At 31.7% G+C, this 22749-nt stretch overlaps 1 protein-coding gene across 1 annotated transcript; it reads right to left on the reverse strand.

Annotated features, from left to right (window-relative positions):
* Positions 1-1885: 1885 nt before the first annotated feature.
* LOC129795185 (uncharacterized) lies at positions 1886-22717 on the reverse strand. The gene is made up of 8 exons (XM_055836266.1): positions 22500-22717; positions 15268-15462; positions 11808-12452; positions 9856-10447; positions 9534-9776; positions 7028-7876; positions 4347-4984; positions 1886-2609 (listed from the first exon to the last, which is right to left on the reverse strand). Exons 2-8 carry the CDS (start codon positions 15427-15429, stop codon positions 2094-2096), a joined length of 3645 nt encoding a protein of 1214 aa, XP_055692241.1. The 5' UTR covers positions 15430-15462; positions 22500-22717; the 3' UTR covers positions 1886-2093.
* Positions 22718-22749: the final 32 nt, after the last annotated feature.

Consider the following 22749-nt stretch of genomic DNA (forward strand, 5'->3'; position numbering starts at 1 on the left):
AGTTTCCATTAGAATGTCTTAAGGGGGTCTCTTGGGAAAACTGTTAGAATTTACCCATTTTTAATGTTGTCATTTTTTTGGGGGTTTTTCTTAAACCTGGTTTTCCGATGTTGGTCACATTTGAAGACTTATTATTGAAGAATAAGAAAATCACTTTTCGCCATCTTAGGTACGACACCATCTTGTGATTTTCCGACTTTTCCACAGAACCACCCTAAAACACAAAGGTAGGTTTTTCTCAGGATCTACTAGATGGATTTTGATGGGGTAAAAAGCAAATGGAAGAGGAAATACCAATGCAGATTTTGATGTACCAGAATTTTGAATTTCCATCCTGGGGCTGAGATAAGTGAAAAAATGTGACTTTTGTTCAGATTTTTTGACGTTTTTCCACTTTTCTCAGCCCCGGAGTGGAAATTCAAAATTCTGGTACATCAAAATCTGCATTGGTATTTCCTCTTTCATTTGCTTTTTACCCCATCAAAATCCATCCAGTAGATCCTGAGAAAAACCTACCTTTGTGTTTTGAGGAATATCTCAAGATGGCGTCGCATCTAAGATGGCGGAAAGTGATTTTCTTACTCTTCAATAATAAATCTTTAAATGTTATCAACACTTGAAAACCAAGTTTAAGAAAAACCCCAAGAAAAATAAAAATATTTAATTTCATCAGCTCTCAAAAGAGACCCCCCTTAAGTTTTCATAAGATTTTTTAAGATTCTGTCTTAAGTTTATGAATTTTAAGATTTCTTAAGAAAAAATTAATATTTTTAAATTTTCTTCAACAAAAACTAAGATTTCTTAAGAATCCAAAAAAAATTCTTAAGAAATCTTAAGTTTCTTCATAATTTTAAGACAGAATCTTACAAAATCTTATCTTCTTAAAAAAGTTTAAGTCTGTCTAACTAGAGAATTTCACCCATCATAAAAAATACAAAATATCCTGCATTTTAAATCAATATTTTCTTTATTTTTTCTTCAATTTGTTCACATTTTCTCTATTTCTTTTTAATAGGTATTTATATTTATATTTTCATCCAGTCTCAAGAGAAAATATTTTTTAATGCTTAACTTATTAATTAAATCTAATCTATATATAATATTAGATCTTTCAAATACTAATTTTAATTTTTTCAAAGTCAAAATACTTTAATTAGGGTATGGAGAAGATTTCCACGTATATTTTCTCTCTCAATCTCTCTCCTTTATCAATGTTTTTTCTTTTAAGTTAAAAATTATACAATAATCAGTTTAAATTCTTTTTTTTTAATTTTTCTTAAGGTAGGTAATTCCTTTTTCTTTATCTTAAAAAGATATTCTCTTCAAGGTTCATTTTAAAAGATTTTTTTTTAATTGAAATTCATTTTTTCTCTCTCTAATTTATTTATTTATTTTCTGTTTCTTCCTTTTATTTAATAAAGCTACATCACAAAAATATTTTACATTTAAATTAAAAATTAACTCTTTAAATAAAAATTTTAAAGGTTAAGAAAATACTTTTGGAAGAAATCAAAATAGGAGAAAACTAATAATTTTTCAAAATTCATTAATTATTTTAAAACAAACTATTCTTTATTTTCCTTTCCTCTTAAAGATCTGCTCATTAAAAAAAATCATATTTTTAAATGTTTTTTACTTCAAAAAAATTGAATTATAAAATTAATTAGAGATTTGTTTTTCTTTATATATTTCTTTTATTTTAAGAATTCAAAAAAAAATTACAAAGTTCATAATTTTTTTAAGAAAGATATTTTTAAAAAAAATCTCTTAAAATAAAGGAAAAAAATTCTATTCAGTAACTTTTTCGAAACTCAAAAGTCCATAAAAGGAAATTTTATTAATCTTTTATTTTTGTAAAGAAAATAAAACGAAATTACTGAAAGTCTTTTAAAAGAATCTCTTCATTTTATTAAAAAAATTTTAAATTCATCTCTTTATAAAAAAAAAAAAAAACAGAAGAATAAAAAAAACGTTTAAGAGGAAACTTTTCCTACCTTAAGAGACTTCCGGCTCCTTCCATTCAGTCAGGATTTTTCGAGACTTTTTCTGAGCCTCTCCGGACGCTCTCCTTCTTCTTCACTCCATTCTTTTGATTAATTATCATCCGTCAGCAATCCCATGCGATTTGCCGGTGTCGGGAAGGTGGAATAGAGCGCATTGAGAGCCGCTGGATTCGTATAGTTGAGCCCAAGGGACGATTGAAGGGCCTGCTGGGACGCAATGATGCTAGAACCGAGCATTGTCATCGTACTCGTTGCTGGCTGCTGCTGCTGCTGCTGCTCCTGGAACTCACTGAGCGTTTGGTATGTTTGGTAGAGATCAAAGTTCTGCATTTGCTGCTGCTGACCCTGCTGCTGATTCTGCTGCCCTTGACCCTGCGTACGATTGTTCATGAGACTGCTCACCATGAGATTTGGCGTATAGCCATCCTCCTGATTGAACTGATGGTCGAGATTCTTAATTATCTGTCGTGGCTTCTGTTGCGTCTTCCGCCGACGATTTGTCGATGCAGCAGAAGTTTTTCCCTTTGACTGCTGTCCCGATGCAAGATGCGGAATCTCACCTGCTCCAGGCAGCTCCAATCGATTCTGTGGCATTTCCTGTCTCACCTAAATCCCCCATTTAATTGAAATTCCAGGGAAAAGGGAAGATTTTTCATTGGAAAATGTTTTTTTCTTTTCTCTCTTATTTTAAGAGACGAAGAGGATCAATTATTGCCTTTTTGAAGAAGCTTTTAGGAGGAAAAATCACGAATTTGTCTTAACCCATGATGCCAAATAGGTTAAGATGTGTTAAAGAGTTTTTAATTAAAGAAAAAATGATCGCAAGGGGATAAAGTTTAATTTTTCGAATATTTTTTAAGTTTCTCTTAAATTCTCTTATTTTAAAAGATCTTTAAAATATTTTGGCTTCTGTAAGAGATAGACATGAAGGTTTCTTAAAGAAATAATTTCTGTGGGTTTTTGGAAACATTTAATGTTCTTTAAAATTTTTTTTGGATATAAGAATACAATTCTTAGAAAATAGAATATTAAGAGTACTTTGAAAAAAAAATAGGGACTAATAAAACAAAAATTTAATAAGAGATTGTAAGAGGAAAGATTAAGATTTCTTAAAGGGAATTTGGGATTTTCAATATTTCTTTTAAAAATATATACTTCAAAAAGTCTATGAGAAAACTAAAACTTTCTTTTAAACACAAAAATTTTAAAAGGAAAATTTCAGTTTTTTTTTATTAAATCAAAGAGGGAAATCAGACATTTCCAAGAACTCTGACAGAAATATTTAAAAAATATCATCTCTTAAGAAAAATATATGATTTTTTTAAAAGAAAAATCATATATGAATTGTAAGGAGAATAATGCTTAAGATCTCTTTAAGAGGGAACAAGAGATTTCAAGAATTCTGTTAAAAATATTAAGATGATATAAGAAATATTTTTTAAGGGAAATTAAAATTCTCTTACCAAATTTTAAGAAAATCCAATAATTTTAAGAGGGGAAATTAAAAGAATTGTTTATACCCTAAGAGAAATTCATCAGAAAAAGGAATAAGAGAATTTTTTAAAAGAGTTTTAAGATAAAATTCTCAGCATGTTAAAAGAACTTCTTTGAAACCTTTCAAATTACCTGAAAAATTGCAGAAATTTTCAAAAGAAAACTTTGAGGACATTAAAAATCTTCCCAAATATCCGAAATTCTTCTCAAAAAACTCTTCTAAATCGATCCAAAATTATTCTGTGCCATCTATTCTGTTACTTATCCACCCCTTTGCAAATTAAACATTTCAAAGAAACCCGAGAATAAAAAAACCAGGAAAAATTAAACTCAAGAAAACCTCGTTGAAAAAAATCAAACAAACTGGTTTTTCTTCAATTAATCAGCTTTATATATTTTAACAAATCTTTTGACTACATTTTGAAGAAATATTCTGTTTATTTTCCTCTTTCCTTTCGTCTCTTTTCTGTCTCTTTCTATCACTCTTCTAAATCTAAATTATTTTTAAATTGTTGAAAAGATTCTAATGAAAATTCCTTCTAATGTAAGAATAATAATACTAAATTAATGCCGAAATCAGTCAAAAAAAAATCTCATTGAAATCTTTAAAGAAAATTTAATAAAAATTTCCTTTAAAAAATAAAAATAATAAATTCTCATACAAACTTCTCTCCTAATCTTAACTGCAAAATCTCTTAAAAAAATGAATTTTTCAAGAACAAAAAAATCTTTTTTTCTTTGCTGCTTTGTTTGTTTGTTTGTTTATCTGCACGGCGGGAGGTAGTTTCAATGAATCATCCGGAAACTTCTTCAGGCGGGCAATGTATAGACATAGATAAAGTCACTGACCTGGATCTGCTGTGCCTCACTTTTGAGCACCGCCACCGTCTCCGGGGGCGTCTTCTCCTTCATCCCTCCGCCGCCGCTCATCTTCTGCGGCGCCGCCGGTGTTTTCGTGCCCATAATACTAATGCCGCGCGTTGGTGTTGTCGTCCCACCGCCCTGTGTCTTCCTTGACTCGAGGAATTCATTGAAAGCACTCAAGTACGACATACTCGAATTCATTGTTCGTGGCTTTGCCGGCGTCGCGGGCGTCTGTTTCACGTCATTCTTCACCGGCGCCGTCACAACTGGCGCCTGCACAACAACCGGCTGCTGCTTAACAACCGCCGCCGGCTGTTGCTGCTGCGGTGGCTTTGTAATCTTAACGGGCGCAGGTGTTTGATACGACAACGGTTGATTGACGCCGGCTTTTATCATTGGATTCCCAACAACGCCAGCGCCGGCGGCAGCAGGTTTCACCGCACTGCTGTGATTTATGGCCGCTGAATTGCCCATCATTGAGGACATCATTGAATTAACCATTGAATTCATCATGGGATTCATCATTGCATTCGCCACATGTTGATTCATCTCAGCCGCGGCGGCGGCATTTGTCATTGGCAAATAATCGTATTTTTCTGACTTCGGCATAGCTGTTTGTGAGGCTGAATTTAAAAGAGCAAAGACAAAAAAAAAATGAGGAAAAAATTGACATTTTTTTGGGCATTTTTTTCGTTTAAATTTTTACTTTCTTCTCAACTCTTCTAGTTTATTTTTCAGGGGTTTTGCAATGAATGAAAATTACTGAAATATCTGGAAAAGTTTGAAACATTCAGCAGATATTTAATAGACTTTTCATTAATCAATCTTTATTATTTAATTCACAAGAAAATCATTCATTTTACTCACTAGATGGCGATAATTTATAGTAGTGCCATCTAGTGAGGAATTTGACAGACACAAATAGATTTTAACGAAAATAAGTATCTATAAAAAAAATATTAAGGAATAAGAACATTCTCATGGAAAATTAAACATCAGAGAAGGAATTAAAAGTTTTATAAAAGAAATGTCTAACGTTAAAAATTTCTTTTTGAATGTGAAACATAAACAAAGAAACGTCAAAAGACACCCAAGATAATTTAAACGTTGAAACTTCAAGAGATTAAAGGAAGTCATGCAGTCACTGAGAGCAAATTTCATCTATTTTTATTGTCTGTTTTTTTTATACGAAACGAAAGAATTTTTTCTTTTCGTATAAAAAAAAAAACAGACAATAAAAATAGAAACTTCAAAATGAGAACAACGTAAGAAAAAAAAATAAAATAAAACCTATAAAACAGGAGAGATAGTTTATAGTTTACTCAATAAATGGTTTGATGTTTATTTATAAACGTTTGACTTTCCCATTCGATCTTTTACGAAGATTTTTATTATTTCATGATATTTTCAATGTTTAACTTTTTTTCTGACATTTGACATTTGTTTTGACATCTGACGCCTCCTGCTAACTTTTGAAGTTTCTTTTTCTAACTTTGATTTTAAATTTTTAACATTCAACGTTTTTTTCAACGGCTGATTTTTATTTTCAATCGATTAACGCTTCTTTTCTAATGTTTGTTGTTTACGTAACGTTAAAAATCCTTTTCTGCGTATTTTTAATTCAATTTTGATTATAAAATATTCCTTTAAACTTCTTAACAAAAGTCAGGAATTTTCTGAACTTTTACGGTAATTTTAGACACTCCTTCAAACTCTCCCTGGATACACCCTTGTTTTTGAACGTTTAACGTCTACTGAAACAAACGTCAAACATTTAACTGACAGACAAACTGTCAAAAACAGCTAATTTTAATACCGACATTGTTGAAATTCTTTTTTTAAACGTCAATCTTCATTTCTTCCTCACATCAAGTTTTTTTTCAGTCTGTCTTGTTTCAATTTTTTTCATTAATGCGTCCACATGAAACATAGAAACATGCTCTCTCTTTTTAGAACAATATTTATTCTTTAGAGCTTCCAGTAGATTTTTCTCAATCAGAACATCTTCCTTGGCCTCATTTACGTAAATTCAATTCAATTTTAACTTGGACAAACATTTAAATTTATTGAAATTCAATAAATTAGAATGTTTCATGTTTGGGTCAGGGTATGACCCAAAGAACGCGAAAGGGTTAAATAAACGTCTGACTACGCCCCTGAAAAATTTCAAGTATTTTTCATTCATTTAAAACACTCTTAAAAATGCGAAAAAAAACCTACAAATATTTTACTGTTTATCTCCCTTTTTTTTTTTAGAGATCTTTAAGTGTTAATTCTTTGCATGATCTCCTTTATTTCCTAAAAGCTCCTATTCGCCCCAATAACACAACATTAATCTATGAGTTACTAGAAAAAAAATTCTTTTCAATCACTTTCGTCTTTTAATTGTGAGAAACTTTGTATTTTTGCATTGGAAAAGGATTCAAAGTAAATCATTTTTTCACTCATTAACAATTTCCACCATTTAAGGACCTTTTTTTGGTCATTTTTCCCCTCTCACAAAAAAGGAAAAATCTCGTAAAATTCCCTCCCAACACAAATGGCGAATTGCGAATCATTTTATTTTTGCACATCACACAAAGAATTGAGAAGAAGAATCAAACAGAAAGAGAGAGAAAAAGAAGATTTTCTCTGCAAAATAAAATTCAAAAAAGGAGTAAACTTACCTGGATTTTGGGGCTTCCCATAGGAACCAAAGGGGGTCTCCGTGAGGCTCCTGATACCCGCTGAATTGTCCACAATTTTATTATTAACTTTTCCCATTTCCAGCGTTGGTTTAGCTGCTACAACGGCGGCTGCTGCTGCTGCAACACTTTTGACACCCACTGGGGTCATCGACATGGTGGATGGTGGCGTTTTCTTTTGCGGTGTCTTTCGCGGCCTCGGCTGTGACTTCGGCTTTTGCCCAGCAACAACATCCGTGCGCAAACTCGCTGCTGCTGCTGCCGCCACCCCATTAGCCTCCGCCCCACCACCCGCGGCTGCTGTTAAATGGACCACAACTTTGGGTTTTGGCCCCTTCTTCACGTACGTCCGGCAAATACTTCCGGGTTTTACATTCAGCAGCAATGTCTTCTCTTCCATTTGCTGTTCACCATTAGCTGATGGCTCCTTCTTCACAACTTCTTCAACCACCGCCGGTTCCTCCTTTCTTAATTCCTCATTTGGCTTTATGAAATTTTCATTGAAAATTTCCATTGGAACCACGAAATTTTCTTCTTCTTTTTCCATCATCGTCAATTGTTTCTTCATTTCGGATTGTTCTAGAGATTTAACTTCCACCTTAACTTCGGGCTTAATTTCAGCCTTAACTTCGGGCTTAACTTTGGGTTTAAGCAGTTCCGCCGGGATTTGTGGGGTCTTCGTTTTTGGTATCTTCCCGTGGAATTTCCTCATTGGCTCCAAAATCTGCTTGAGAATCTTCTCCGATTCCAAATTTGCCATAACCTGTGCCGTTGGTTTCCTTTCGCGTTTCCCCACAATTTCCGGTTTATTCACATTCAGCAATTCCAATTCTGAATTTTTCAATTTTTTTGGGTTAAAAGAAGAAAAAAGAATTTGATGAAATGAAAGTTCTTTTAAAGATCTTTTTTACCCGGCTGGCACAATATTTTGTTAATTTTCTTTTACAATAAAAAGAATTTTTAAATTTGATTTTTTTTTGATAAAGAATTTCGTGCAAAGATAAGAAAAAAAATATTCATCTTTGCGTGAAAATCGTGAAAATAGAAACCCGAAAAATTGCTTCGCGGAACAATGTTTCGTCAAATTCAAAACAAAATTATGAAATGTTCGGTAAAAAAAAAACACGAAATTAATTCAACTAAAAATAGAGAATAAAAAACACGCGAAACTACTTAAGAGAAACGTAAGAAAAATAACTCGGAACTGCTTCTGAGAAACTTTAAAATGAGAAACACGAAGATAATTTTGCGAAACGTAGAAGAAACACAAAATTTGACTAAATTTCAGTACTTCCTTTGACGAAACAGTTCTTGTTTTTTTTTATTTGACGAAACTATTTCAGTGTTATTTTACGAAACTTTTTTGTGTTACTTTTGACGAAACTTCTTTGTGTTTTATTTGACGAAACTAGTTTTATGTTTTGTTTAACGAAAATATGTGTCATTTGATGAAACCATTTTAGTGTCATTTTACGAAATTAGTTTTGCGTTTAATTTTACGAAGCTAGTTTTGTTTGATTTGACGAAACTACTTCTGTGTTTTATTTGACGAAACTATTTTAGTGTCATTTGACGAAACTAGTTTTATGTTTCAGTTGATGAAACAATTTTTATGTTTTATTTGACAAACTATTCTTGTGTTTCATTTAACGAAACTAATTTTGTGCCTCATTTGACGAAGCAATTCTTGATTTTTTATTTGACGAACTATTTTTGTGCTTCATTTGACAAACTATTGTTATATTTCATTTAACGAAACTATCTTCGTTTATTTCACATTTTCTTGGACTAATATTTTTTTAGATCTTCCTAAACTTGTTCCGATTTTTTTTTTTTAAATTTCTATTTAAAATAAATATTTTTTTCTTATTTTATAAAATTTTCTCTTAACTTTTTTTTCTTTTTTTTCTTTTTATTTTTTTTCTCAGTCAATTTTTCTGCTTTATCTCGCTTTTATTTTTCTTTACCTTTTCAATGTTTTTTTTTCTCTAATTTTCATAAATTCATCAACTGGTCCAGCCGGGTAAATTTTCCTACTTCAATGCTTATTTATTATACGTCTTATAAAAAAATCAATATCCGTTTATTACACCATTTTTTGAATTACTTTCCAACTATATATTAAATTGTTTTACTTTTCTCAATTTCTTTTTTAAATTTTTAAATTAGAAAATATTTCTTTTATCTAAAAATTTTATTTTATAATGCGAAACAATTTTGCTACAACAATAAAACATCACTACAGGCAAATAGATGATTTATTAGCTCAACAATAGATCTCTAACTTTCTAATGCAAATATCATGAGATCGAATCCCGGAAAAATCTTTTTTTTTCTTAATATTTTTCCTTCTCTTCCTTATTTTTTTAAACAATTTCCCTCAAAATTATAAAAAAAAACATTAAAAAATCAAAGAAAATTCAATTTTCCCAATAATTTCTCAATTTTCTTTGCAAGTAAAAGAAATAAAAAGAAAACAATCTCTTACCTGATGTTTTGGGCTTCTTTGGTCGTTCCTTCTTTATATTATTCTCTCCATTGGTGGCTGCTTCCTCTGACGTTTCCTGAGATTTGGGTTTCCTTCCACGTTTTCTAGGTGGTTGCCCTGGGAGTCTCTTCCCGCGCTTCTTCAGCTCCTGCATCTCCCCCCAGTCGTAGTCATCGTCACTCAATTCCTCCGAATTCTTGCGTTTCTTCTTCTTCTTTGACCGCTTCTTCCGGAATTCTTCGTCTATTTTAATTTAATTTAATTTTCAATGAAATTTAATGCTAAAAACTCTCAATTTTTTATCCCCCTTAAAAAAACTTACCTGAATCATACATAAAGTCCATTAGCTTCCTATCAACATGCCCATCATCTCCACCATCTGCATCTGCATCTTCTGGCTCATACCGTTCCTCGTCGGGATTCTTAATTGTCAATGCCCCAGTGAGGGTAGAACGCACATCTTCCGGGATATAAGGGTTGTTCTCAATGTCCTCCATATCGAGATCTGGATTGCGTTCCTTGAAGGACTTACTCGATGTCCCCAACGTTGGGTTGCATTGACGATTCATCTTGAGGATTTCCTGCACGAGCGGATTGCCCTTATTGCAGAGCAAATCCTGCTCAGACGGAGGATTTGCCGGTAAAATGACATTTGCTGGACCTTCGGGATGGACACCAATATCATTCCCCATGAGCCATGCCTCATACCGTTCAGGTTGGAAACGCTTCACGAAGGTATCCATGGAAATTTTAACCATGTCATTGATGCAAAAGCACTGACTCGCCCTCTTGCCGTACTCAATCCACCGTGGCAAAGCGAAATTTGTGGATTCGGCACAATTGAAGCCATGATTGAAGCCCGAATGGTAACCAAAGGGAAATGTTATCATGATCTCCCCCGCTTCTTGTGTTATCTGCAGAAAGGATTTTAAGAGATTCCTTCTTAAAAAAAAAGACTTTTCTTGACGATTTCTTTGAAAATTTCTTTAAGGTAAAATGTAGATTTTCTTAATGTGATAGAAAATTTGAAAACTAAAAGTTCCGCGTTGTTTATTTATAAAGATTCGACGGTTTAATGAATATTTTAGCGTTAAAATGTAAAATTTCACCGATTAAATATGAAAATTTCAATGTTTAAATGTAAAATTTCAGTGGTAAAAAAATTTCAGCCTCTCACTAAAATGTTTCAGGGTTAAAAAATTAAATTACAATCTTTGGATGAAATGTTTCAAGATAAAAAAAATAAATTTCAGTATTTGAATAAAATTTTTTGGGGTAAAAAATTTAATTTCAGCTGTTGAATGAAATGTTTCAGCGTTTAAATATGAAAATTTCAATGTTTAAATGTAAAGTTTCAGGGTTAAAAGAATAAATTTCAACCTCTAAATGAAATGTTTCAGGGTTAAAAGAATAAATTTCAGCTTTCGAATGAAATGTTTCAGGGTAACAAAAAAAATTCAGTATTTGTATAAAATTTTTCAGGGCTAAAAAAATATTCAGCCTTTCAATGAAATATTTCAGTAATTCAATTCAAAATTTCATTTGCAAAATGTAAATCGTCAATTTTTTTTTATTTATAAAAAATTTCACTTCCAGAATTAAAGATTTCACAGCTAGAATACCGATTTCATTGTTTTCTTGAATTCATAATTGAAAATTACATTTGCTAAATGAAGCAAATATTGGAAGTTTAACTTTTGAAATTGCAAGAACTCATGCATTTATAATTTGAATAAAATAAAATTAATTTGTTTACAAAAAAAAATCAGTTAGGTAATGAAATGTTAGGGTAGAAATCACCTTGGTTCCAATATTTCAATTTTTCAGTTAAAATATCTTACATCCTTTCTTTTTATTTTAAAAATTCTTTTCAAAGTCTTCTGTTTAAAACTTGTTGAAAACTTTAAAATTTTCAGACAAAAAAAATCTTAAATTTTTAATTTAATGACCTTTTAGTTTTTTTCAAATTCAGATTCTGAAATTTTAGTAATTAGTAACTGTCCGAGCTCTCAATATTTCAAAATATGAATTTTTGATATCCAAATATGATTTTCTTTAAGTTTTACGATCAGATTTTCAAAATTCTTAAATTTCAACCCGTTTTTTTTAAGGATCTATTCCCAAAATTGTTTAATTTGCATTTCTTTAAAAGAAATTTAAAAAAAACCTTTTATGAAATTTTCAAAAACAAAATCTTTAAAATAAAATTCTTTCCAGAAAATGTTCCTAAATTCCCATAAACAAACAAACAAACAAACAAACAAACAAACTTACCTTATTGTATGGAATGTTGTGCTTCTTCAGTATTTGCGGATTAATGAGTGTCGTCTTGTGCCTGAGGTAGGCATTGCAGTTGTTGTGACTGGCCTTGAAGTAGGAATTTGCCATTTTCTCCATTCTCCTCCCCATGGCCGGTGGGACGGCGTACCAGGTCTTCGGGGCACCAAAATGGAGGTAATTGATTGAATATAAATCCATATCTTCGGTGTGCCATGCAAACGTCGTCTTCCACATGCCAAAGTACAAATAGGCCGTATTGACGCCATCAATTTGAATCCCGTAGTCATCATTGACGAGATCCAAGATCGTCCCTAACTTACTAATATTCCATTCCTTCATTTCCGGATCAGTCAGCGTCCCACTCACGTCTGCCCCGTAAATTGGGGCCACCGTCTTAATGTTCTTCCAATACTTTTGCTCTAAATCGTCAAAACTATAATGTGGCGGCGTACGGTAGGCTTCCTGTTTGGACATTTCCGCAAATTGCTGAATTGTCATTGAGCGCTTCTGAATGTTTATCTGCTGATACAAGCCATTCTTCCCGGCAACGGCTTGACAAATTGGAGCCGGAATTGTTATGTTCATTTTATCAATGTCATAACCTGCCTTACGCGGAACCCATTCGACTGGGGGAACGACCTTTTTGTTATCAAGAAGAAATAAAAAAAAAACATCGATGAAACATCACTGTAAAATGTTTCACACCTCGAATGGGACAAAAAAAATACAAAAGTGACGTCATTTTTGTATTTTTCAGGTGAATTTTTGGAGGATTTTCTTAACTAATCTCACTCAGAGGAAAACAAATCTTTAGATGGAGATTCGTGATTCCTTTTTTTCATCTTGCACGCATTTTTTAATAATTTCTTCAAACGTGATTATGCAAAATGTATATATTAAAAATTAATAAAGTCCTGTTACTGCATTTTCATTAATGTGAAGAAAAAAAATAACTTACGTATTTGTTAACCCATTTGTGGCATTAGTTGTTTATTTTTTCTTGTATTTTCTATATTTTTATGCTAAAGTTTAAACTTTGAATAAACTTTTTTTTATTGAGTTGGTTTGAAAAAATTCAAAACGTCGCTGGATTAAAAAAAATAGTTTTTAAAACTTGCTAATTCTATAAAAAAAAACTTTCTTCTAATAAAGATTTTTAATTTGTATAAGAATAATAATCAACTTTTAGACGTCTTTTAGTCAAGACACATTTCATAGAAAAAAATTCGCATTTTTAATGACTTTTCTTCATACTCTAAAAGATTTCTCTGTTTACATAATATTTTATGGATCCCTGGAAGATATTTTGGTATCTTTTTAAAATATTTTTAACAAAAATTTCAAAATTCTTCATATTTTGAGTTTTTCTTTATAAATCGTTTAATATGGATTTTTTATTTATATCTCGACTAAAACTTTGTATTTGTTAGTAAATTTTCATTAATCTGTAACTCATATAATAGGTATGTATATTTTTTTTTCTGTGTCTTGACTAAAGTGTTATTGTTCGAATCTCGTCTAAAATATTTTTTTTCTGGTACTCGTCTAATTTTTTTTCCAGGTATTTTGCTTAAAGTTTTAGTTTTTATTTACGAGTATACTGCAGATATCTACTAAAATTATAGTTCTACTAACGCTTCCTCGATTTAATTGGTTTTAACTTATATATCTCGATTAAATATTTTTTGGAGTATGTGTCTTGACTAAAACAGTTTTTGTTTATTTCTCCCTTGAATAAAATGATTTTTTTCTTTATCCTGGTCTTGACTGAAGTGTTTTGTTATTATTTAAGTGGGTTTTTATCTAAAAGATGATTTTCTCCAGAAGTATTTTGTTTAATTCTCTTCTTGGTTAAATCTGTGTCTCAACTAAAATGGACTAAAAACTATTTTTTTTATTAAGAAATTTTTCCTTTTCCCACCTTCATAAAAATTATAATTCTGACGCATTTTCCGAGCATTTCTGCAACATAAACAGACTGTGAGCATTCACGAAAATTCATACAGCTGTGCTTCAACCGCAGATATCGAGCGGTACGAGCTGCCTTTGCGCCTATATACCTACTGTATGTACATATGTATATCGGCTTTAGGTAGTGTTGGTAGTTCACTTGAAAATCGACTCGCCCATGTTAACAGCAACGCTAAAAGTGAATAAATTGTGACTCACTGAGAGACGACGAATGAAACGACCTAAAATACCTCATAGTCTCGCCTGAACTCTACTATAGTTGCACGAAAGCAATTTTTATTTCATTTTGTTCAGCAGAACTTGCTTCCCTTTCTCTTTTTCCCTCTTTTCGTTGCCATTGCAAAGCCACAATAATAGCTATATACGTACACTGTTAATATTTCCTGCATAAACATACATATATGTAGGTAGATAGCTCTTTCGTCATTTATTTTTCCACAAAAATTCCTCAATTTTATACTAATTTTTTTAAATTGTTTTCCAACTTAAAAATCTCTCAAAATTCTTTCCTTGAGCCTTAATATAAAAAAATATTGAACGTGAGCATTTTTTCTTCTTCTCTTAACTAATTCTTCCTCACACAGCCGACTCACTATTGCGAGCGTTGCGAGAGAAAATCGATTTTTATCATCGCGTTGAACAAGAAACCTTCGTATTGCATGCTCTGCCACCAATGGGTTAACAAAATACTCAATTTATCGTTCACACAGAAATAGATTTAGTATTCCACTAAATCAGCTCCTAAATTCATTTTTAAGTGTCTCAGTTTAAGTTTTTTTTTAAAGTCAAAAAAGGTTAAGAAAAAAAAACATTTTCAAGGTGACCTTTTTTGCAACTTTGACCTCTACTAGATTCGATCTCAAACCAATACGATTACAACATTCGCGATAAAGGGGAAAAACAACAATTTATAAAAAAAGAAATCTTATTCGAGACACGAGACACAAAATGGAAATATGAGTAGCATTCTGTGCTACAGCGCAATAGATGGCGCTGTACGTTAGATCGGAGTTTTAAAAAAAATATAGCAACACTTCTTCCGATCTATTCCGAATGATGACGTCACGCATCATTCGGATGGAATTCGGAAAAAGTGTTGCTATATATGTGCATGTAATTTGCATCCTGTTTCAGAATCCTTTTTTTTCAGGAATTTCTGGGAAGTTACTTTTAAACAATGGAATTTCTGAAGGTTAAGAACTTCCTCTCAGGATATTCAGGATAATATTTTTTAGGACTTTTTGGACATTTTTTAATGAATTTCTCGATAAATTCCGGACAAACTTTTTTTCAGAAATTTCTGAGGAATTTCTGAACCATCTTTCATGAACTTCGGGACAAATATTTTTGAATTTTCTCAACACAATCTCTTTCTAAACTTCGGGAAAAATCTTTTTAATGATATCTTTGTTGAACTTTTATCAAAAATTTAAGAATAAATCTTTTGAAGGGATTTCAAGGATATATTAAAGGGTTAACTTACCTTAGCAAGGCCCGCTTTGTGCGCTCCCTGGGACTCCATATATTCAACGTATTTCCCAAAATTCTTGAATTCTTCCCATGTTGGACGGAAGACCATCAATTCGGGCACTTGATAGTCCCCCATCAAATTATCCTCCAGACTTTCATTAAAAATCTCCATCATGGCTTTTTTTCCTTCAGCACTTTTGTCTTTTCTCTGAAAGTTAAAAAATAGAAAGAAAGGGACACGGCGTCATTACTACAGCGCTGCGTACACTGTAAAAAAAAATCAACATTCACCGCGAGAGTTTTTGGATTACGCTGAAAATTTCTTCTCAAAAATCCTTCATAATATTCCTCTATTTCATTCCTCAAGAGGATCTTTTGGGACACTTAAGAAAAACAAAAAATCCCCTCAAATCCAACATAAATTGAGAGAAAAATTCAGCATAAAACATGTAGAAAAAAAAAACTCCTCACGGAGAGAGAAGAAAACATCACTCGCCATTTAATATACTTTTGCATTTTTGCAGTGTACAACATTTCTGACTCGAAGTATGTCTCTTTCGAACGACAGACATGCTTTGAAAGCAAATTTTCTGCCTTTTTCATCATTTTCTTGAGAGGAATTCACATTTTTTATTAAAAAGTAATTAGTACTCCTTTTAGAACTCATTTGTTGATGCATTTTTAAGGCGTCAGTACTAAAAATGTCTCATTTGTGTTTAGTACAATGAAAATTGCAAATTTTCGGAAAACTACCGGAAAATTCTGAATGTAAATTTTTTATTGTCGGACATTTTGATTTTTTTTGTTAAAATTCTTTTTTTTAAGTAATAACAACGAAGGAAATCACAAAGAGTAGTGCAAAAAGAGAGAGAAAAAGTGAAGCATTTACATTGAAAGTGATGTCCTCTATTGGGGAAAATCTCTTTTACGCTTCACTGTAATTTTATTCTGAATGATTTTTTCTCTCCTTCCTTCAATTGTTCATCTATTTTAGTTAATTGTTGTTGATAAATTAATTTATTTTGCAATAAAATTGCAACAATTATTTGTTTTAATTACATAGAAAGGTGTTTAAGGTGACTAAATTAAAGAAGAAGTGATTTTCCTTTCCGGATGGAGTTAAGACATCTTTCCCTCCTAAAAAATTTAACATAACCAAACTTTTTTTGAAAAGCTTTTACCCCTTTCCATTCTTTTAACATACAAAATAACTTGAGTCCTTCTTCTTACTTTCCAACAATCTTACAGATATTTTCATGGCATTGGAATGTTCTTCTAAAGAGTAAATGAATGAAAAGTATTCAATAAACAGCTACAAGACTTTGGAAAGTGATTTGTGTCAACCAGAGCTGAGATAAGGAGGTCAAAAGAATTCTTGATGAGTCTTAAAGAGTTCAGAAGAGAAGTTCTTCCGTATTTCTTAGCACTTTAAATTTCTTTCATTTCTTCTTTCATTTTGAGAATCAAATTGAAAAAAAAAACCATCCAGGATCGAAAGAGACATCAACAAGGAGAGAGCGAGAGAGAACAAGTAGAAATACTATATACCAAACAAACGTATAAATGGATGAACAAGACAGTAGAGCGGAGTTTATGATGACATCACGGACATTGCCTTGACCCAGATCTTGAAACATTTTTTAAAAATATAAAAACGGTCAAAAAATGAACAAAAAGCCTCATAAGATGTCAAAATCAATTAAAATCATCTGTCAAAACCTTCCGTCAAAATCCTTCTTATGTCAAATGCAAAGATATTAACTTCCTGATGAACCGCCGACGTCACATACAAACGCCACATTCCAAATATATACTTTTCAACACACTGCGGCACAACGCTGTGTTGGTGCGGTAAAAGAAGAAGCAAACGACCGAGAGAGAGCCCAACATCAGCAAATATTTCCCCTTCAACTCATGCTGTAATCCATCATTCATAAATAACATAAAACAAACAAAACTAACAAAACTTTTTTTTTCTTTAAAAATTTAAATCAAATTTTTTTCTTAAAAACAATTTCAAGATTCTTTTTTAACCGATTTTAAAATCAAATCACAAAAATTTATTTGAAAACACCCTAATTTTGGCATGAAAGGGTTAACCGAAGTAAAACAAAAGAAAAAAAAAGCGAAACTTGCACAAATCGGGCAAATGATTCCATTTGGAAAAAATCCATTAAAAATGGTTTCACAAACAAAACATAAAGCAATTTGTGCTTCAATGCCAATTGACTGCACCGGAGCGCCATCTGCAATGTGGTAGCAAAAATCGGTGTATTAACTAAGCAAAGGCACAATGATGTAGGTTATACCGTACACACCTCCCTTCCTAGTCCTTAATGAAAAACTTAAGAATTTTTTAAGGACATTCATTCCTTAAAAATACCAATTTAATCGAAATCAATTGAAAAAATCAACACAGGGTGCTACAAAAATCGACTTATTTTTATTTTTTAAAATGTTTTTTTTTAATTCTTTTTCTTAACCTTAAAAAACATTAAACAAGATTTGTTACAAACAAGAAAAAAAAAACTTTTTTTTTTAATGAAAATAATAAGAAATAAAAACAAAGGCGGTCAATACAGTATGTAGCATCGTCTCCCTACAGCTGCGAATTCCTCTTACACACATACATAACATATGTAGACACACCATAAACACAAAGTTATGTATGTAAGTAGCAGCGCTTTGGCTTATTTACTTTCTCTCAACTATTTTATTACTATTCACGTTTGCTTTGATTAAAATTTGTGTATACCTACAAATTGAAGTTAGTTTTTGAAGGTAAACTGTCAAAACGAAACAAAATGTACAAAAATAAAGTTTTGATTCAAGTTAAAGATTTTTAAAAAACTCGTATAGTTTAATAACAAAGTTCTTCTAAAGCTAAGTTCTTAAGGAATTTCTGATCCTTTAGTCTCCTGTTTGATCCTTCTAAAAATATTTCTTTTGAAATAGATATAATATGTAACTTCTAAACTTTAATAAAAAAGTTTACTACAGTAGTTCGTGATAACTTACTTAAGAAAGGAATTCTTTTCTTACAGAATTATAACATTTACTGCGCTGAGAAAAATCAGCGGCAATGCCGGCGCTTATGCGGAAATTAAATTAGCTTTTTGCTTGCTCGTAAAGTTTTTTCTTCACCCTATACTCTGTTCTGTCAACTTTTAAAGGAATTTTCTTACCTACTTCTTAACTTGATTCTTTTGAAAGTGAAACAATTTACTTTTTTGTTGCTAAACGGATTCCATTTAAACTTAATTGATTCCTTCATTAGTTAACCCAATTAATTCCTTTGTTTATCAATATTTTTTCCTATACATATATTTGAAGGATATTAACGATTTCTTTTTGTTCTTTAAATAGGTACTATAATTACTCTAATACAACAGAAAAAATTCCGCAGCAGCAATGAAAATGATAAGACCGCCGGCTAAAGTTATTCAGCACAAGCTTCATTTACAAGGTCTGCCCTTTACTTGCAGTTTACGTTGTGTTAAGTAAAATTTAGACGCTGGACTTAAGGAAAATCTTTAGAAGTAAACCATACGTTAGAAATTAAGAAAACAAACAATAGAAACAACGTTCATTGACCTTCAATGTTTCATGTTTCTATAATTTTCTTAAATTGTTACAACAACAATAATAAGAACGATCTGGACCCATTGACCTACATAATTTCTAAGCTAGTCGGAATCATTGTAATAAACCCTTAATAGGACTTTAAAACAGAGAAAACATCAGAAAGTATCCCGAAAGAAAAACCTCTAAATCATAAATAAGAGTTTAAGCGCGTAACCTTTGTGACCTCAATTACCTATTGTAATTAGAAAAACAAATTTCAGTTAAAAATCGTCATAAATGCATTCGGAGTTTCAACATAACCACAAAATGTCAAACACAGTGTGTGTCGAAAGCGGAGAGAATGAGCCATGGAGTGACCCTGTTGGTGAGAGAAGCACAAAGAGAGCAAGAGAAGCAGAGAGCGAGAGAGTAAAAACGCGAGAGATATGAACGCACGTGCTTCGACGGACCAGCCTGCTGTTTGTGGAGCCACAGGGGGAGTCGGAGCACAAGGAGGGAACACCTGCCGGTATATTTTGACAACTAATACGTATAGGAAAGAAGTTGTTGTGACTGTGTATGTTGCATTGTGTCAATGTTGGTGCTTTGTTTATATTTTGTTTTGTCTTTCAACGTTTAGTCTGTCTGTGACCTAAATATAACCTCAAATTTAATTTTAGTTCAAAATTACACCAATTTCAATTCTATTTTTAGCACTTTCTAATCTCCTTTTGTAATCATTTGTTTTTCATTAAAGGTCGCGGGAAAGTATTGATAAACTTTTTTAAGTTTTAGTAAGATAAACAATTAGAATTCTCTTAATACTTCTAGGTTAGTTGTGTCTAGATCCCACTTCTGAATTAAATCAACAACAAGAAATTTTAAAAACCGAAATTCATCACTTTTCATTATCTAAACGATTTTAATTGAAAAACTGTAGAAACTCAACAACTAATTAACTGTTTTGATTTATCTTAACTACGTTTGCAATACGAATCTAATGCAAATTTTTGAATTATCAAATTAAAACAAATTCGTTTGCGAATTTGTGGAGTTTCTTTAACCATAATTCACAAAACTGCTTCACTAAACTGTCAAGATGATGCAATTTCACCTCTTAAAGTGTTAAGGATAGGAACTACTGACTGAAAACGTCTAGACGTTATGAAATTCAGGACAATACTAACTGAATGTACCAAATCCTCGCAGATAAAAGGAGAATAAACCGCGCAAGGACCAAGAATTTCAGCGAATTTCATCATATCATGAAATTAGGAAGAGGGGTTAACAGCCTCAACTTCTTCTGCCCTAACCACGTTGTTAAACAACAAAAATTCACAAACCTAAAACAAAATTCACAAAAGAATGACAAAATTCTCTCTGGTCCAACACTTTACACTTATTTTTTCCTGGGAAAAAAGGACTTATAAAACCCCAAGAAAGTTAACAAGAAAATAACGACAGACCCTCAACAACACAGGTAGAGAGTGAGAGAACATAAAAGATCACACAGCAGGTAACCCCCAATCAACACTTCACAGATATTGTTATTCATTCGTAAACAGAGTTTATGGTTTTCGGGATAAAAATGAATACTCAGAGCCTCCAATAACGAATGTTTACTTAAATTTAAGAATTTTCTAACGAATTGTTTCTTTTTGTAAGAATGAATAGATTATGGGGCTTGAGAAATCGTTAAGAAATACCATAAAGAAATATTTAAATTTTTGAGGATGTCATATTAATTTTTAAGTAATTTTAATCGTTTCTTTTATTGATTCCTAAACAAATGAAACGTAAATAATTCGCGAAAGATTATGAAAGAAATTAATACTTGGAGAACACGAATTTCTAACCTCAAACTTTGACCTTAATTTTCTATCATAAGGAAAACGTTTTTATAGATTTTCTTTCACGAGCTTGAAGTCTTTAAAATCGCCTACACATCAATTTAGAATTTATCACAATAAGTTAGGTAGTTTTTAGTCTGTGACAGGCCCTGTACACGGTCTACTTTGTTTTGAAGTTGAAGAGCAAAAATGGCTCACTTTTTGTATGGAAATTTTTCGCCTTTGGTAATTAAATTTTATTTTTTTGACATTTAGAATACTGATCGCACGCTGAGAATCTGTCATTTTGTAGGTTATTAGTTGTAGAATTTAATGGTACAAACGGATTTGAGATTGATGCTGTCAGTAAAAAAGCGCAGTCCAACTTCATTTTTTACCAAAGAATTCCATACAAAAATTGAGTCGCGTACACGGCCTGGTCTGTGATGATTTAAAAAAGTCAAATTGGCAAGAACTACCAGTTTTGTCCTCCAACTCTTAAGGTAATTTTTTTCTTGTTCTAAAATAGACTGAATCACACTTTTTTTCAGTTGTTGGAAACGTTTTCATACACAGTAAATGTGTCTTAGAACATATAAAATATAAAAATTGTGAGAAAACTTCGAAAGAATCACAGCTAAAAGACTTTGATAGAAAATCCTTAAGAATTTCATTGTTTTCATCAATCTTCTTTTATTCTCTTGCAAAATGGTTATAAAAAAAACATTGAATAACAAAACATTACTATTTATGTTCTTATTTAAGAAAAAATATTTTTTTTGCAAATTGGATGTTATGACAAAACGAACATTTTCATTAGGAAAATGCATTTGATATCATTCTTATGCTTCTTTTTATCTTCATTTGAGAAAGAACGTAACATTGGGCGTCATTACAGGTTAAGACCATTGATAACATTTAATTTATAAAAATAATTTAGAAAAAAGATCCATAATTATCTTTCATTCAGTCGTGAAAATGCTAAAGAACCATTGAGAAACAAAAAAAAACTCCATTTGTCATCACTGAAAAGCTTCAAAATTATCACAGAATCAATTAAAATTTTCTTTGAAACGTTACAAATTAGTTAAAAACTTTAAAATTCCTTCAATTTTGTAGCATTAAAAATAAATAAGATATAATAATTTTAATTCTCAAATAAAAAGAAATTAAATTGAATTTCAACACAAAACTCAGTGGTCTACCTTTGAATCACATTGCCAATGTTTCGGCTCTACCTTACCCAAAGAAATCTTTTACAAAATTCTTTAGAAAATTATCAAAAAATTCCCCAAAATTGCATCAGCCTAATTCTCTCAATAATTCCCCTTTCCGTTAATTAATAAATTAATATTTTTTTTGCCTAAAACTCGTTTTTCTTTCCTTTTGTATTTATTCGCTTTGAGAAGATTCTTCGCCACCATTTTGTTTCACCTTCTGCAGAGGTTGGGGAAGAAAAACCAAGAAGTGTGTGAAGGTGAGAAGCACAGAGGCATTGTGGGGGCTCTCTCAACTCCCTTTGGGGTCTCAGGAAGGCTCAGAGAATGAAAAATGTGTGAGGAAAACCCCCAAAAGGTGGAAATTCTTCCTCAAATGAAGCCAATAGTGTTGGTCACGTAGGCTCTATAGTGTTTTTCACGATGAAAAGGAAGTCAATGAAAATCCCCGGAAAATGATGAAAAATCCCCCCAAAAACTTCCGGAAGAAAAGCCCAGCAGTGGAGCTCTAGTTTTTCTTGCAATTTATCAAAGAATTTTCCCTCAAAATGTCTTTAATTTGGGAAATTTTGTATGGAAATAAATTCCCCGAAAGTGAATGAAATTTCTAATGAAAAATAGTATATCTTACTCACTTTTTTCTTCCTCGTTTTTCACGCACTTAATTCAATGTTTTTGGACGTTTTTCTCCACAAATGAGTTTGGGGTACCTTTAACCCGATCCTGGGGTTGAATTTTCACAGTTTTCACGCATTTTTCTCACTGAAAATCAATTTAATTTCCACACACAACACCGCACGCACCAAAAACTCCATCAAATCTCAGAAACTTTGTGGTTAAACGTTCCCAAATTGACACGCATGCAGTGAAAGTGAAGACAGCGAG

This window comes from Lutzomyia longipalpis, chromosome 4, assembly GCF_024334085.1.
Source record: "Lutzomyia longipalpis isolate SR_M1_2022 chromosome 4, ASM2433408v1".
NCBI classification, from domain to species: Eukaryota; Metazoa; Arthropoda; class Insecta; order Diptera; family Psychodidae; genus Lutzomyia; species Lutzomyia longipalpis.

Bases quoted from the DNA above. Each gene is read 5' to 3' on its own strand.
- LOC129795185 (XM_055836266.1), bottom strand. From the start codon at position 15,429: ATGATGGAGATTTTTAATGAAAGTCTGGAGGATAATTTGATGGGGGAC. The intron at 12,453-15,267 runs GTAAGTTAACCC...GATAACAAAAAG, and splicing joins ACAAAGCGGGCCTTGCTAAG to GTCGTTCCCCCAGTCGAATG. The intron at 10,448-11,807 runs GTAAGTTTGTTT...TCCTTTCTGCAG, and splicing joins ACAACATTCCATACAATAAG to ATAACACAAGAAGCGGGGGA.